Genomic DNA, 18,838 nt, shown 5'->3' on the forward strand with positions numbered 1-18,838 from the left:
AAACATTAGCAGATTATTATACTTTTCAAACTGTCTCTATACTCAGTTTGTGTCGACTCAGTAGGTAAAGGACATTGTGTGATGAGAGAGTAGGGGTGGGCAGAAGGGAGATGGAGATGGGGTTGTTGTCCTGAGCTGAGCTGTGTGTGTGTGTGTGTGTGTGTGTGTGTGTGTGTGTGTGTGTCCAGAGCAGGACAAAACAGCCGGCGGTCACTGGCGTTCCTGTGGCTGTCGGTTTGGACTGAAGGCCCAATGTTGGCAGAAACAATGATTTATAACAGTCAGACAGGCAAATGGGGACAGGGGCAGGGATGAAGGGAGGAGGGACAGATAGGGGGACAGACAGAGAGAGGCAGAGGGGAGAAAGGAGGGATGGAATGGAGGGAGGACAGAGGCTGGGAGGAAGGAGACAGGAGGCAGGAGCAAGTAGGGATGATGGATAGGGGATCACAGGGAGGAAAGGAAGGACTGAGGGAACAGGTAAAGCGACAAAGGTGGGAGGGAGGGAACCAGGGTGGGAAGATGTAGGGGAGAGGAGGCAAGGAGGGTGGGATGAAGGAAGGGAGGGAGGCAGGGACGTAAGGAGAGAAGGTCGAAGTGACAAAGGAGGGAGGAGAAAAACATGAAAACAAAAAAGGTAGGGAAAAGGGAAGGACAGAGGCAAGAAAGTAGCAAGTGAGGAAAAAAAAGCGAGAAAGGATGGGGGGGGGGGGGGGAAGGAGGAAAAGAGGGCGACGGATATTTGGTCTGGGTGAACACATCACCTTCTGACAGTGTCACAGGACAGGACAGGATGGGACAGGACAGGATGGGACACAAGGCTAAGGGCTACATTGCGCCTGTCGATTTGTATTCACTGCTTCTTGCTTTTGGTCTGACAAACAACAGACTCTGAAAAGTTGTTCTTTTGCCTCGTTTTGGCATTTGACAGTCTCTTGGAGAATTTGTACTTAACGTCAACTGAGCACACCAACACACACACACACACACACCCGCTCCCACATAAGCACACACACTCCTAACCCTGAGAAATCCAGGGCTGCTGTTATTTCTTCTAAAGCACAACAGGCAGAGAGAGGAAAAAAAGGAGAATTAAAAATAAGAGAGAGTGTGTGTTAGTTTGAGAAATACTCTCTTTCAAATGTCAGAGGATGAGATTAAAATAAATTATAGATTGCCAAGTCATTATTATGGGCCAGCCAGTTCTGCTGCTCTAAGCATCTTTAATGTTTTGCTTATGGAGCATTCAATCTTAATAGAAAAGTTGTCTAGTTAAAGTATACAAATTATCAGAATTTTATCTTGAAATTGAATTTCTGTCACTATTTTGAATTCTGCCATTTTTGGAGCAGTCATGTCATACCCACACTGACAAAACTTCTGGTAACCCTTCACTCCCTGGCCTCTCTCACCTGGCTGTCTATTGCTTGAGAGCAATGCTGCAGTGTGTGGGACTATGGCTGCGTCTCAGGTATTCTAACTTGATTTGCATAAATGTCTTAATAAATCAGGCACTAAACTGATGAAAGCTGTGCTTGTTAAGTTTTTGTGCACTGTAGTAATTAGCGCACATCTTAGTAAATCTGACCGGCAGTTTATCACTCACTTGCCCGGACTGGCAACTGTTGCCCCTAGTTACGTGAGGGAGGTCACGTCAGGACTGACACCCCATTCAGACAAGCACTCAATTGGTGCTAATGAGAGCGTTTTATACCAGCTCTGGTTAATTCAGTCTGCAGCATTTAGTGTATGGAAATGAAAGCACAAAGCACGCACACACACACACGTGCACACACACACACACACACACACACACACGTGCCCCGTCATGGTGTATGAAGCTGCTGGGGCAGATAAAACAACATAAACACACTCTGGGAGAATGACAGACACCTCACTGTCCTCACTAGCAGTCATCACGCTGTAGATCAAAAGCAGACGTTACTTTATGCAAATCACACTTCTTTGACTGAACCAGACAAAAGAATCCATCTTCTACTTTAGAATTGTTTCCTCTATGATGAGAGCTCTGCTGACAGACATTAAAGACACTTAATAAAGACACTGCTGCTTCCTCTATTTCTACTTTATTTAGTTTGCTAAAGTGCCCCTTTTCAATTAAACTTAGGAAACAGATTTCCTTCTTTCCAGAACTGAAGAACCTTTGCCATATTATGATTTTATATCCATACATCCATATACATGTATCTGTACATCCTGTTGATAGGGAAATCCTTACCAGAAGAATTGCTGCTTTAATTCATATTTGGAACTAAATGCATTATAAAATGTCATGATTTGCATTGAAGATAACGTGTCATAATATCAGTCATAGCAATCAGATATAGATATACTATATCTCCAACAAAATGTATGAATCAACATCACAACTTAATGGTACAGTAGTAAGATATTGTCTGGTTTGGACTGACAACTAATACAGGGCTGAAAAAAATATTGAATTGGGATTTAGTATTTGCATTACAAAATCCCAATATCCCAAGGTAAGAATAGTTCCAGTGGTAGACATGTTGTGTGATTGTGGGATCAGCCGGCTGGTGTTCAGGGGGAGGCGACAAGTTTGATGCCATAACACATCAGAACAGAACAGAGTTACTGTCTGTCTGTCTGTTACATCAGGGCCGGCCCGCGCCAACTCCCTGTCTGTCTGCGTCCCTGTTCCCCAAAACATTAACACCCTCAGTCACTGCATGGTCGCATCATATCAGAGATGGACGGCACTTCGGCCAATAACACCTCGATTTATCCGCAAATGATATACGAGTCTAACCCTAACAACCACCTCAATCACTGCACAGACTCATCAGCTACAGCCTGTCCTACTTCCCTGTCTGTCTGTCTGCTTCACAAAACCCTGACTCCCCCATTTACTGTACAGCCACATCAGCACCAGCACCTCCCTACAGTACAGTATCTCCCTGTCTGTCTGTAACCATTCCCTTCAAACACCCCAGTCACTGTACAGTCACTGAACAATCACTGTCACATCGCAAGCCCCTTCCTTATTCAATGCCTGCACAGACAGACAGGCAGGCAGGCAGACAGACAGACAGACAGACAGGTGGTCAGGGAGACAGGCTGGCAGGTGGGCAGACTTGCTTGCAGCCAGCATACTGTCACTACCTCTGTCTGTCACGTCTGACATGGTCTTTCCTCACTTCTTCCCCCCCTGTCTGCTGGCCTCTTGAAGTGCAAAACTGACACCAAAGTCCCATGGGGACAAGGACACACACACACACACACACACACACACAACCCGCCAAACAGATGACCTCACCCTGGCTGACTGGCTGGCTGGCAAAGACACACACACACACACACACAAACACACACACACACTACAAGTGTTATATAATCGCACTGTGTGACAGAGGCGTTGTGCCTAATAACCCATACAGGCCACAAGGAGGGCATACAGACAAGACAAAAGCTGTGTCCCATAAGAGGCTTATATGCCACCTAACCTTTAAACGGCTTTATTGATTCAGGGAAAAAAGTGAGAGGAATCAGTTGTGTTTTCCACTCGGCTACACTGAAACCTTCACATATTTGTCTTACTCTGTCATTCTCCGTTTCTTTCTTGCATTCCTGTGAATCAATTGAACCGGATGCTGCTGTAAAGGCCTTTTTTTCCATCCTAGTACTCTATACAATGTGTAATGTGGAGAATTTGCTCCATTCCCATGCAGATTATTCATGAGCCGTGCAATATCTGACACTGCCAGCCCGCTCTAATACAACCACCGAGGAGCAGTGAGGCGGCTGCAAATAATCGAAGAGTGAGAAATTCCTCTGCTGTGGCCTGAATACAGAAGGAAAGGAACGGCCTTTTTCTGTATGCTAATTCACCTCTCTGAAAGACGGGAATAGAAAGGAGTGATGATCACAGGTGTGGAGGAGAGGGATAATCTCAGCAGGGAGTGCTGGAGAGATGGAGGGATGGAGGGATGGGGGAGGGAGACAGACAGAGTCTTTACTTGCTTCTATTTATAGCTCAATCACCCCCCCTCCACACAAACACATACAACACCCCCCATCCCCACTAAACCTCCATTGTTTCCTTGGTAGCCCCTCTTCCCATAAGTCACCAAAGCAACTGCCTCCCGTTGCTATGGCAACTGGATCCTCATCGTTGAGCCGGCTGCAGCCACGTGGGGGGTTGGGGGATGATTCGGGGGAATGTTTGGGGAGGAGGGTGGGAGGAGGGTGGGGGTTGTCTGAAGAAAGAGGAGCTGAAGAGCGAGGAGGAGATGGAGAGCTGTGGATGAATGGAGGGAGGGTGGATGATGGAGGTGAAAGCTATGTGTGTGTGTGTGTGTGTGTGGGAGGTTATAAATAAGATACAAACCCCACTGAGCGTGTTCTGCTATGCTAATCTACTCCGCCTCCTGCCACGGGCCAAAGAGTCTCTCTCCAGTCAGTGGTATCTCTCTATTAATCACAGCCATCAGGCAAGAGAGCGCCTCCTTACAAGCTAATGTCTATGGATGAGTGGAGTGATGCATTTCATTAAGGGGAGATCTGGATCTGCTAATCCACATGATGATGGACATGCCGACACAGACAGAGAGAAACAGAGACCAACATACACACACACACACACAAACATATTCACATACATCCACAGGCAATGCTCTCTTCAGAAGGGGTGGTGGTTTGTATATGGGATGCAGATCAAATAGTGAGGTATAAGGAATAAAATCTGTATGAAAACATGTCAGTCCACCACAGTATCAGGCAGGCCTATAAACAGATTCCCCAAAGTAATACAATAACATGAAAACAGCTCATTTTGTTGCATACACACACCTATTTCCAATCCTCAATTCCTGCCCCCTATTGTAGAGAAACCTCAGTGACATGAGTACAAGCTGCTTGGATTTCAGTGAAGTCTATCAGTGACACCAGACATTAAGTAGTGAAATGACCTGGTGAACGACACAATTCAACAAAATTACACCCTTCCATTTGTCTGTCTCTCCATCCATCCATCAACGGCTCTCAATCATGTATTTCTCAATCCATCCATTCACTAAGTCACTGGCATCTATTTCTCTTGCCTTGCTTGGTAGTGAGAACAATACATTTGCCTAAGCGCCACATAATTGAGAGAGAGTGTCTTGTTTTAATTTTTAATGCCATAATGACATCATAACCAGCGGCTCTACTATTCGCTATGGAGCAGCTGTGACCAGCTCCCTGGTCGAAGTTCATCATCCATAATGAATGAATGTGGCGCCCCTGGCCAATTTATCCATGCCAACTCCACCACACACACACACACACACACACACACACACACACACATACTGTACACACACCATGCACAGACAGACACACACAGACACGCAAACCCTGCTTGTGTGTACATTTACCACCATCACACTCTCTCTTTCTCGCTCACATACACCAACACACACACACTGTCCCAGAGGGTACATGTAGTCTGTTGACATGAAGGACAGCAGCTCAGAGCGCTGAGCCCGGCTCCTAAAACTAAAACATAATTGGATGAGGATTCATGCTGAGTGAGATGGGATTAATCCACAGAATGAGGAATGACAGTGAAAATGGAAAACATGACATATGAATCTATAACTATTATCATTAGGTGCCATGTCTGTGTCAAGTAAAACCCATCGGACCTGATTTATAAGAATGTTTTTTTTGGTTACTTTATCCTAGATTTTATTTATACAGCCAATTCCAAGAATGTGATAAATACCAATGAAAATTATATTTGTGAATTCATACTTTGAACAATGATAAATGTCATTATAAATGTGGACACAGTACAGAGTGTGTGCAAACTTATACAAAAGAAAAGCCTTGAGTTTGGGTATACAAACAATCTATTTGGGATATTTTGAATTGCTTTGCAATGCCAAGTGTGCATGTTAGTGAAGCAGTACATTACAAACATGGTAACTGTGACCTGGCATTGAAAACCAGAGACAACGTGGGTGATAGTTTTTGTGTTTTTTATAGATGATTTATATCTGCATTCAAAGTTTTGAAATGGTATATAACAGGCATCGTTATTTTGCTTGGATTATTATTATTTTTACTGAATCAAAAATGTGCAGTCTCACCAAATGCCTGATGTAAAATGTGTCTCCTGTAAAGTTGGGTTCATGGTGCTTGGTCACATTTTTATTACTTGTTTATCTAGGAACATCAGTGTGCTGCGACAGACCAAAACCAAATGAAAGCAAGATTTTTTTTTCCATGGCATATTCAGAGCAAGTCTACAAAACCTCCAGTCATCTATTACAATAAGTACACAAACAAATGGAAACCACATGGGCTCAACAGTTTTGTGTGTGAGGCTGGGACTAGGTTGATGTGAGCCTGCAGTTACAGTTGTCTGGTGTTACTGGACAAAGTCAGTTCCCAGTTAATGAAACTAAGTCAGCTCTATATTAAGCCTCAGGTGGCATTTCAATTCCACTTCCAGTCTAGATTAGTCAACCTGTGTCGCAGGATGGAAAGAGCACTGCGGCACCAGACAGTTTACTATCACCTCACCCCACTCTCTCTCTCTTACAGGCTGCTGGGAGATTATTCTTTACCGGTGACAGCTCACTCTCTTTCCCTGGCCCGATCTGTTTCACTCCCTACCTTTATAATGCAATGCTCCATTTCTGAGGTAGATTGTCAAAGGCTGCTAATGAATTGTAACATATTTTGACATACACACGCTCAGGTTTTTGCATGTTTTACACTGGCTCGTCAATGTTGGATGAGTAAAGTAAAGCTCTCCTGAATAGTACTGAACTGAACTGAACTGAACAAACTGCCGGAAGACTGTTCTTTGACAGCAAAAAGTTAACTCACTTTTCATCTCCGTCTCTCTCTTTGCATCCCCTTTCTTCCCTCCCTCTTCATCTCCATCTCTCCCCCCTGCTGCCTACTGGTTTAGGATATCTGCAGATTCCACAGCCTGTTACAGAACTGCACCCGAGGCGGTCTTGTTTACTTGTTTTGCATAATTAAGACTCTGACAGGGGAAGGTTCTCTGTTTTCCAATGCCTCTCTGTGCTCTGCTGCTTCTACAGTGTGTTCAGTTACCAAAACCCTCTGCCACAAACACATAGACAATATGCTCTTAGATAGTGCTGCCTGTTGCTTCCTACTCATTGTGTTTAGTTCCCACCTAGCTCCATGAGCCTCTACCTCAGGGAGACAAACTGCTCGTGGTCCTGTTTGTTTGTCAGACTTCCTTCATGAAAGAAGTGACGGACCTCGGCAGTAATGACTGAGAGGCAGAGGGCTCTGCTGCAATATTGTCATGGCAACACCAAGTGACAACACTGCCACATAACCCACTGCCTCAAGGTCATAATTGATTTCAATTTATGATGTTAAACAAAATGTTTGGAGGTTAAAAATAATTTATCACAAAGTTGTTTTGTGATAGAATGCCTTTAGACAAACCCGAGAGAAGGTGCAGATATTAACACAGGTAATAAATTCACCATAACAGCTAACAGTTTCATAACATTTGTAGATATACACTTGTTTCTTGTGTAAAAGACAGAGCTAGACCATGTCGGTGCCACAATATTAATGAGCATTTCATTGTTTTGTGTCTTGGGTGTGTGTTTCAGAAAGAAATTGTAACACATAAGATATGTCATCAATACAGTGGTTTTTTTAACTCCAGCATCTGTCGCTGTGCCCATGGCAACATAAACTCATCCTTAGTCTCTATGGCAACCAACCCCCCCCCCCCCCTTCATTCCTCGCCAAAGGCACTTAACATCTCTATCCATCTGCCACAGGAAAACTTGAAAATAACAATCTGACCTTTACCGACATTTAATCTAGCATACAGTACATTCTCCAGAAACTATTGAGTTGCCAATTCACACTAAGCAAAAGTCTGCATGTCTGTTTTAAAATGAGGGAATCAGGTTAATGAATTAAGTAACAAAGTGCCGAATGAAGATGCTGTTAATTAGCCTAATTATCCCATAAAGACTTTCAGCATTCCCATGTCATTGTGTATTGATACCAAACAACTCTCTGAAGGTGTGTGTGTGTGCAGTACATGCCCACAGGTAGGTCTGTGTGTGTGTGTTTCCCCGGCTCCCTCCTAACAGCGGTTTGTGATCAGAGTCTTCCAGACTCAACGGTATCAAGCCAAAGTGTCAGGAGGCGCTAAGTGGACTCTACCTGTAGCTGCTGAGGCATAAAGGGCAAGCTGTGCGCAGAACTACCTGTCGCTCTGCCTGCCTAATAATCTGTCTGTCTGAGTACCTGCCAAACCCCCGACGCTCCACCGCAGCCATCGGGTGTTAGGCATCGCCGTCAGCCACGGGGGAAACGCTTCCTCTGAAATCAGTGAAAGCCGCTCCGCTGATGGTGTCGCGTTCCTATTGCATCGCCTCCGATGGAAGCACCCAAGCTCACAAATCACTGAGGTTCAATTTTGAAATGGCTGACGTGCGCATTCATCCTCATATAGTGCAAAAACTGTTGATATTGGTGATTTTCTGGTGTATTGACTCAAAAATAACATTAATGGTAATCCACATCGGCTATGATGTTAAATTAAAAAAGGAACAATGCATTTAAACACTCTACTGTATCCTACTATACAGGTGTCTGGTTGTATTGTAGTTTCAGCTAAGCTTTTGTTTAAATTTGTGCAAACATACCAAAGAGAGATACACTCTATATGCATGAGTGTCTGCATGTTTGTCAATCTATCTTTCTAACATGGTGTCTGCCTGCTTGGGCTCTGACTATCTATCTGTCTACGCTATATCGCCCAGGTACTGCTAGTTTTGTTTTTTGTTTTTTTAAATCTGCCTCTCTGTGTGTCCGCCTCTCTGTTTGTCTATCAGCCTCTCTCAAGTTGATATCTCAGGTTTACCTGTCTAAATCTGTTTGAATGCCTGTCTGCCTCTCTATCTGTCTCTCCATCCATCGGTGTGTTTGTCTCCCTGCCTCTCTGTTTGTTTATCTTTCTGCCTGCCTGTCGATCTCGTTCTGCGTCTGCCTGTCTCGTGTTTTTCTGGACGCTTCTCTGCCTCAGATCTGCCGGGCTGTCTACTGTCTTTCTATCTGTCTGTCTGTCTGTCTGTCTGTCTGCTTTCTTAAGTTCTCTCAGTCCGTCTGAATCTGCCTGCCTGCTCGGGGACTGGCTGCCTTTCAATCTGTTGTAAGATGACTATGTCTGAGGATATATTTATCTAAGAGATACTGAGTCTGCACACACTCACTCTGTCTCTCAATCACTCTCACTCTCTCTCACACATACACACACACACCAAATCCAGTGTACGCTTCAGTTGAATGTAATCGGCTGTAAGACTGCAACCAAGGCCAAGTGTCTGGCAGTGTCGTGACGCAGCTTAAAAGCACTTAAGGATCTGATTGCTGCTGTGCTGAATGAATGACGCAGGAGGAGAGGCTGGACGCATCAGCTTGCCTTACAGATATTCAGTCCCACTGTTGTTCCTTCTCAAAGGTCTGAAGAACTCCCAGCAACAACTGCATTATTGCATCCTGCGTATCTGTTTGCCTTTTCAGTCTTTAGACCGTTATCTCAGTGCAGAAAAGGCATTTTCTCTGCAGAGGCAGAGAAAGCTGAGCAATATATTCCCAATGTATTGCAAAGCAATTTCTGCATGGGGGCATTTTTTCACTTAGTTTAGATTATTTTCTTCCTTTGCACCCTCAACGAAAACTACATACATAGGTGTGCAGATATTCTTGTTTTCATACATTTCCTTCCAATTTGTTTGAATGAACCAACTGTTTTGTATCTCCAGATCTGCTGTTGCTTACTGTGAATGGAAGCAAACTTTGTTCCCTACAAGTAGAAAAAATATCATGACCCTGATAGCAAGGCCACGTCCCCTGGAACCAAGCCAAACCATTGATAAAGCCAAAATACACTCTAAAATATCCAAAATACATTGGTATCAATGGCAAAAATTAACAAGTTTTTCCTAAAAAAGCTGACATTGTGACATTAAGTTTTAGGTTTATTTTTGCAGGACACTGAAAACCTGGTGTACAGTATAGACCTACTTCTGTTGCTTCTCTGCTGTCTAAGCAAAGTTCAGAACATAAAGTACAAAGTGGTTCTACAGAGTTGGAAATCAGGTCAACTTATTTTGCAGAGGTAAATGGATTTTTAAAAGAATACAAAAGGAATAATCATATAGAAATATAAAATACTATCTAGTCCTGGCAAAACAAATTTACTTGGAAAATAAATTTGTAGTAATTAAACAAACTTCATCATGAGGAATAACTGATAGTTTATATGGAACCATATGTAAGGACGTTTATGAATAATTGTGGTGCACAGGCGTAGGCCCCTCTACATGGATTAGGGCTTTGGTGGTGTTCAGCACCATGGACAGAGGCCAACTAGACTTGAGCAGAGCTGAGCAAAACTCTGCTCCTCCCTGCAAGGCTATGGAGTATCGAGCTGCCAGCAATTCCCTCTCAACCCTTAAAACAGGAAGGAGGCTTCCACTTGGCATTAACATGCATGCTGTGTTTGGATAGAGCAAAAATTTATTAAATCCAGATTTTCAATGTGTATACCAGACACATTTTAACAGCAGCTAAATAATGTCTAGACAGAATCCAGATACAAGTCACATGTTAATGTCAGGCATGAAGGGGGCTTTGGGAAAGGAGGGGAGCTCATGCACCACACGTGAGTATGGACTGCTAATGTCTGTGTATCTGACCCCTCACAGATCCTTAATTCGAAACACGAGGGAATCCAGGAAGCCTCAAAAGACAGTAGGAGAAAACGGCTGGCAAGCAGATTTTGGTGGGAGTCCAAAGCAGCTTGGCTCACCAAGGAGGAGACAAACCCCTAATCTCCACTATCTGAGCTGATACAAGCGCCTTTTAAATGTCAATACAATCTATTAAATCATAAGCACAGGCCACACTATTAGCCTACGGCCATCTCTCTATGGGCCGGGAATCTGTTACTAAAGCACGCCACAAATTCCCTAAAAATAGTAGTGACTCACGCTCTCGTCCTACAGCTGGCTCTTACAGTGGAGGTGAAATCCCACCACTTCCCCCAAAGCCGTCAAAAGGCATCAGCTCACCCCGGTTCAGGGACGGGGTCATACTGTACACATGTCCCTTCTGGGCCACCATCTAGCAGCCTGCGCTACATTGAAGAAAGCCAGCGCTTAAACAACACTGAAAAGCACTATGGGGTAAAAATAGGCCGCCAAAATATTCACGCCTGCCTGCGTTTCGAGGATTTGTGTTAGTCCTAAAATAGCTTGATGAGTCAGAGTTGTGTACTGTACGAGTATGTGTGTGTGTGTGTGTGTGTGTGTGTGTGGAAGAAGACAGGGACACAGTGGTGGTGTATTTGTGGTCTTAATACCGGCTGGCACCTGTGTGTGGGTGCTGTCTGAGAGAGAGAGAGAGAGGCTGGGGGACAGTGGTGGAGGAGGACAGGTGTTGTAGCCATGTGGCCTGAATGTCCCACCTGTTTTTTTTTTTGTCATTTCTGCTTTATTTGATATTTATATTATACAGCTGAGAGTGACAGGATAAATGTCAGGTGAAAGACAGAGAGAGAGAGAGAGAGAGAGAGAGAGGAAGCAAGAGAGCGAGAGAGAAAACAATCCAAAGACCCCAAAAAGGTCAAAAGCTGGATTCAATTACCCTTTACAGTCAGTCCTATGTGTCTTAGCCAATTCAACCACCAGACCACCACCAAAACTCCTTCCGGTAGCTACAGTAAATACGGTTTACTTAAACATGGACATACATTATCTATATTTCTATCTATATTTAAAACAGAGTACTGAGCTTATGTAAAACCTTAACATCACACATCAATATTGCATTGACCTCAGGAGGACTACTTTGTTGTGAGGTTGTGTGTGTGTGTATGTCCGTATACTTAGGTTTGTAGATGGTTGTCCTGTGCAGTCAGTGAGATGCACTTTGAACTCTGCTGCCTCTATTAATAGCCTAGCAGGCAAATAACAAGGTATGCAGAAAACCAGGCATCTCCAGAGCACACACCACACACGATTAATTTATCGATTCGAGATAAAAATCAAGTCTATTTCGAGGAAAACAGTTGTGGATAGGTCTACTGTTTTGAATGTTGTTAATTAGACGGATTAGCACAGCTGTTTTTAACACTAGAAAGACCAAGTGCCATCAATTGACTGCTGTTTTGAATTTTGGAATTGAAATATATCAGCTATCAAAATGTCCCTCCATGACTTTTCCTAGACCCACTTTGTGTACATACCAATGAAAGCTTGTTGCTTATTTTAGAATCCAATACTGAAGCTTTTTAACCTTTTGATTTCATTTGCAAAAATCACTACAATACCAGCATTGTTTTTTCCAATCTCAGCCCACATCACTTGCACTCTTTCTTCCCCTTTAATCCTCTCTGTATCCCTATTTCTCTTCTACAGTGCTTAAATTGCACCCTCATCACTCCAATTTTCTCTTTCTACCTCTCTCTCCCTCTCTCTCCCTCTGTCAAAACCTTTCTCTCACTCTCTTCACCCTCCTCTGCACCTCTTTATCTCTCAGCACCCTCTTCAGCCTCCCAAGGTTTCTATCCTTATCTGTCTCGACCCCTGCGTCTCTCCCTCTCTGTATCACCCTTGGAAATCCCTACCTCTCCTCCCCAAAAGGGCTTATAAAACATCCATGTTTTTCCATCCCCTCTCTGCCTGCTTTTCACCTCTGCATATCCCTTTATCAATCCTACAAGGCTTACACAGCACACTCTCCCTTCCCTTTATCCTCTGCAACTCTCTCCTGTAATACGTAAACAATATTCTTCTATCCCTGCATCTCTGCATCCCTCTTGTACATCCCTCCATTTCTCTATGCAAATGCCTTTTTCTTTCTAGCTCCTTATTTGTGTCCTGGGTGTGGGAATTGGTGAGTTTTTAACATTGTTTTTTTTTTCTAGAGTCTGTTCCTCTCTCTCCCCTCTCTCTCTCTCTGTCCCTTTATCTCCCCTGTACTTCCCCGAGAGACTCTAACCTTCTACAGTATCGCTCCTTCCTCTTCATTGTGTTGTACATGCCTCCCTGTCTTTTCTACACGGTTTAAATAGCACTCTCAGTGACACAGACCCTCCCTGGGACATGGACAAAAGGTCTCATTACACAGAGGGGTGGCAGAGGCAGCTGTGTTTCTCTCCCTCTCTCTCTCTCTAACACACACACACACACACACACCAAACACAGAGGGCACTTCATGTGAATCAAATCGGATGTAAGATAGTAACTGTTGTCAGGTGTCTCGCTGTGATGGGACACAGTCAAACACACACATACACATAAAGGCGGACAAAAGAAAGCCCACTGGCACACACACAAACAAAGCCACACACACACACACACACACACACGCACCAACAGCAAACACAAACATGTAAAGACGCACACAATCGAGCACACAGCCCACACACACACAGGCAAACAAATGCACACATTCACACACACATAACTGCACCGAGTATCAAAAAGGGCAAGAATCCCACTCAGCAGCACACTATTCAGAATTTCCTTCCACAGAGCCGTATGTAAATCTGTTTGACTCGAGGTGGCAGACAATATAATACAAGCCCTTCTGTTCTTCTGGAAGGAGGGGGGGCATTGATCAAAGCGGCTTAATTGCCAGGTTCAACGCTCCACTGTTGCTCTGGCGAGATGAAAGCTGCCTCAGTCCTCATTACAGCCTCCAATGGGAGGCAGACACAGGAAGTGGTGAAGGGAAGGACAAGGAAATGAATCCTGTGGAACGCTGCATCTCTATAAATCACAGCAGCACACACACACACTTCAGAGTAGCAGAGCTGGCTCCTCTGTGAAAGGACACACACGTGTTCACACACACACACACACACACACACACACACGCATGCAAGGACATACACATGCATGTAAAAACACACACAGACACGTGTGTCTGTGAACAAGCATATTGATGGATGCACATACACAAACACAAATACGCACACACACACACACACATACATACATACAGGTGACATCTGCGCACATACACATGCACGCACACACAGCTGTATTTGAACACAAAGAGTTAAACTTGATCTATTTTTAGCCTCCCAGCTCTGGCTGGCACAAACATTATTATTCCCCGGTCCACTGAAAACGCTTCTCCTAAATGAGTCACACAGCCACAAATTCATTCTCCATTAGAACGAGAGCTGAATGGGAAACCAATCAACAGCTCTCACTTGACTCCCACTTAGGTCTTACTTGATGGGGGACAGCTCTGTTGGAGTTACATCGATTAACACTTTTAGTGAAAAAAAAATAATTAAATACTTTCCTGTGGCAATTTGACATTGTTCTGTAGCGCCTGAGCTTACAAGAGGTTCTGCTTCTGAGACATTTCAGCTCCTGTTTGAAAGACAGAGACCTCTATGGAACTAGAGGTGGCTGAACAGTCCAGCAAACAGGTCTACAACGTGTACGTTTTATCATGAGAAATGAAGAAAGAAAGAAAAGAAACACTGCTACTGGAGTGGAAAGAAACCTAGTTCAAGGGGAAATTGTCTAGAAATTCATGTAGTAAAGAATTTGCATGAAACATGGGGTATATGAGGTCTTCAGCTCTTCAAGCTTAAGAACTCATATAAGCTTAACTGTGTGTGTGTGTGTGTGTGTGTGTGTGTGTGTGTGTGTTTGACACATCTGGAGCTTTAGGAACATTTCCTCCCTGCCTTCATCCGAAACAACCCAGTTCCACTCCTCATCAAATACGTTCCTGTGCCGTTGTTTCTGTTCTGGGCAAAAGCAGCCTTGTACTGACTGACTTGTCCTCGTATTCAAACACTGACCCCCTTTTACAAAGCCTTTTCTCTTCCAGCCTTTAAGTCCCAAATCCAGGGCTGGTAAAGTTGTAAGTACTGTATATCCATATGGGTTTTTGAGGAATTTGGCTTTGAACTAATAACAATATGAGAAGTAGATGAAGAAGCACAGGTTAAGTCTATACTGTACTGACGATAGCTCTTTGAGGAACAGATAAAAAAGAAAAAAAAAAAACACAACTGTTAATAATTTTTGCTTTTGCCTTTGTCCCGTCTGTTCCCCAAAGCACTCCACCAATGTTCAGTAAAATTGTTTGCACTTTCCGACAACTGTAAAAATCCCATTGAGTAGCCTCAATAATGACACATGAAAGACACAACGAAACAGCAAGAGGAATGAAAACAGGACTCACCTATCGTGGAGAAGCCAGAAGGCAGTGATCATCAACAAACATGGAAAGAATAAAAGACAAAAGCAATCATTAGCGTTTGACTTTTTTGAAAGTAATACACTCATGAGACAAACTTGGATGAAAAGTCATTCATGCATGGCGGTAGTGGTGAGTTTGAGTGATGCCCACACTTCTTCTCTGGTAGAAATTGTCAAGAAACAGGCAGCTACTGAGGAAATCAGTGTTAATTTGACACAGAAGAGAAAAGTCTCAGTAACACCTCACCCCTAGACCCAAAGGAAACATGATCACAGAGTGTTAAAACACCTGGACAGAAGAGGAAGAGAAGTTTGGTTTTGGTTTGGTGAAGGTGAAAGTTGACACAGCCTAATGGTGATGCTAAGGGGAAAGACTCCGTGAGTGATTAGTAGTAGCACACCCTTCAACAGCAACACTGTTAATCATGAGAACATCCCAGCAGTGCATCTTGGGGAAGAAAGATACTCACTGATTAAAGCCAAGCCAATCCAAAGCCCCAGTTGGTCGAGGCTTTTCGTTGAGCCCTTGTGTTAGTCACTCACAAACAGTCCATATTGGACAAGCCAACTAGTCCCAGCCAAGTCTTTAGACAAATGTGTCCATGCAAGAGACAAGACACAATTGGGTCTAATCTTCTATCTAACCCCTAAGGGGTAAAACACGTCCATGCAATCAGTCCTGGCCAAAAAATAATCAAATATTTCAAATATCTGGACTACTCATTCCACTTGAGTGAAAAGATCATGCACAATTAAAGCTAGAGCAATGCTCGTGAATCTTTTTTTTTTTTTTTTTAATTATTTGAAATATATTCAACTTCTATTTTGTCCAGGGCTGACTGCACCAACCAACCTTCGTTGACGGGGGCCACTGTAGGGACCACAGCTGGTGGGTCCATGGCATCAGCAAAGCTGGGGAAGAAGGGCTTAGCCGCAGGGTTAAGGCCAGAGCCGGGAGTTCCCTGGGGGGCGGCCGATGGTGGGGAAGAGGGGATGAGGACCGGGGACGCCTGCGGAGGGAACTTCTTAGCTCCTGGGGAGGTGGGACTCTTGGCGGAGGAGGAAGAAGAAGATGAAGAACGAGACTTCTTGGACTGCTTCTGGGCCGATTTGGCATCTTTGTGCTCTTTGGGTTGAGAATGAGATTCCTGCGCTGTGGTTTTGGGGGAGCGGAGAGGGGCCGGGCTGGGGGTGTCGAAGGCCAGGCCTAAAGGCAGTGCATGACCTGGAGCGGTGATGTCACTGAAGTCAAACGGCTCGCTGTTGCTGCTCAGGTGGGAGTCGTTCAGGAGCCAAGAAGCTTCTGAAGGTGAGAGAGGCGGGGCCGAGGCTACGACCTCACCGCGATTCTCTTTCGGGGACAGGCCGGGGCTCGGCTGGGAGGCGGGGCTGAAAGCCGAGGTGTCTCCCAAGTGGTCAAACATCCCACTGTCAACCATGTCACCGCCTGCCACCTCATTCTCTGGACAGAAAGGTGGAGAAAAGGCCTCCTTCGTGTTGCCCAGGCTGGCATTTTCGCTATCCATCAGGAGGTCATGGTAACTGGTAGTAAATGGATCAGCGGGGCGAGGAGCCGCGGGGAAGGAGCCCAGCGCTGCGTCGGTGGTGGGGGGGGGCATCGTGAACGGAGCCGCGGTGGCTTTCAGCTCGCTGTTCAGGACCAATGGGCTGACGGAGGCGGTTGTGAGGGAGAACAGGTCTTTGGAGAGGGGCTGAGGGACCAGGCTTTCTTCTGGGAACAGCTCCTGGCTCCGGGGGCTCAGGCTGGTGTCCATGCTGGGGAAGGAGGCCTCCAGGTGTGGCTGAGATAAACTCCCCAGATCAATCATAATCTCATCCTGGATTTGAGAGGCCGGTGCGGAGGAGGGGACAAACGGCTCCGTCATCACTCCCCACTCCTCCGGCAGCTTCTTCCTGCTCTTCCCCCTCTTCCCCCGGCCTCCGCTCCTCCCCAGCTGCTCTTCCCAACCTCCCTCTCCTCTATCCCGGCGTGGGCCGACCCTGTGATGGTGCTCCTCTGTTGGGGGGGTGTTCTCTCCATGGGTTTGGGCCTCCAGGTGGCCTCTGTTCTCCAGTTGTTCATAAGATCCCTCGTCTTTTGGTCTCCTTTTCTTCTTCTTCTTCTGTTTGCGGTCCGATCCTTCTCCCTCCTTCTCATCACCCCCAGCGTAGGCGGAGCTTTCTCGGCTCGGCCAACTGTCAGGTGGGTCGTCAGGGCTGGTGGCTAGATGGCTGGCGTGGCGACTGATCACCGTGGAGACACTGGGAGTGAAAGGGAGGTCGGTTGGTAGGCAGCCAGCCTCGTCTGGCCAGCAGTCACCTAAGGCACCTTGTTGTGGGTGGAGAGGGGAGAGTTTAAAGTTGGGGGACATGGGTATGTACATATCAAGCATTTAGGCACACACACCCGCACTTGCTCTCTTTCTGTTTTGCTCTTAATTTTTCACCAGCCTTACTTGCATTAAAACAGACCTACAATCACAATAGCCAAAGCACATTAGAGATGACATCATGTGACTCATTTGATGAAAATGTATGAACATAGCGTTTAAAATGCGTTGCTGATCAGCTGTGAAAGTTAAAGAAGGTCAACAATCCAATTGGTAGGACCTGAAACTTACAAAATGTACAAAGATGCCAAAATTCTTCGTCTGAAATCATTTGGTAAAAATATAGTATAGATGTTTAGTGTGAAGGGTTTTTAAAGCAGAGTGGTTTCTGGAGGGATTCAATCCAAGGCCAACAGGGAGCATGTTGCTCCAGAAAGCAGAGCTTTAGCCACTGCACCTCCCTCGACATGTAGGAAGGCTTTTCTCTTTCATTCATCTGTTTAGCCAAGCAAGTGAAGGTGTGCGTTTTGTTGATGCTACTAAAATATAACATGAGTAATAATCCCCCAGGCGTGATAATTTCTTAAATTCCTGCTGCCTCAATGCTGACTGAGTGAATGAACGCTAGGAGGGCTGAGAGTCAAACATACGTGCATCTGCACACACAAACACACACACATGAATACACACACTCTGAAGCCAGAGAGTATTGAATTAAATGATACAGAGGAGTGGTACTTTTGGGGTGGCTGACTCAGAAAAGCCTCAGGGTCTAGTACAGAGTGTACGCTCACACTGGCTCTATTGGGAAGCAAAAGAGATCTGTTTGAAATCAAAACAGGGAAAGGGAATTAAGTGTTTGTGGGTGTGTGTGTATGTGTACAGACACAGAATGGGGTCAAATAGTATATATACAGCAAGCAAACAAAACACACAAATACCCACATGTACCCAAATGTACACAAACCCACACCCACACACACTCACTATAAAACCAAAAGACAGAAAAGTATGCTTCATCAGTTGTATAATGGTCCCATAGAGTGGAGATCAATCACAGTCAGCCACGCCATGATTGAAACGGCCTGCTTCGTTCTTAGGGCTATGTCAAATAATGAGGCTCCGCTCTGCAGGCCTATTAGGCTGAATTGTAGTATTCAGGCTGAATTCACTCAGGAAGAAGGGAGGGGGGGAATGGGAGGGAGGGAGATGTGAGTAAGAGGAGGAGTAATT

At 45.0% G+C, this 18,838-nt stretch overlaps 1 protein-coding gene across 2 annotated transcripts in view; it reads right to left on the reverse strand.

The window, feature by feature from the left end:
- LOC139651440 (microtubule-associated protein 4) overlaps window positions 1-18,838 on the reverse strand; it is a 113,587-nt gene that overhangs the window by 36,576 nt on the left and 58,173 nt on the right. For both annotated transcript variants that reach the window (XM_071528352.1, XM_071528351.1), the window contains exon 7: window positions 16,129-17,604. In XM_071528352.1, the coding sequence (XP_071384453.1) occupies window positions 16,129-17,604 (1,476 nt within the window). The remainder of the gene's footprint in view (window positions 1-16,128; window positions 17,605-18,838) is intronic.

This window comes from Centroberyx affinis, unplaced genomic scaffold (assembly GCF_046629955.1).
Source record: "Centroberyx affinis isolate AG114_WGS23_722 - 3 ecotype Tasmania unplaced genomic scaffold, CSIRO-AGI_Caff_v1 ptg001667l_1, whole genome shotgun sequence".
Classification (NCBI taxonomy): domain Eukaryota; kingdom Metazoa; phylum Chordata; class Actinopteri; order Beryciformes; family Berycidae; genus Centroberyx; species Centroberyx affinis.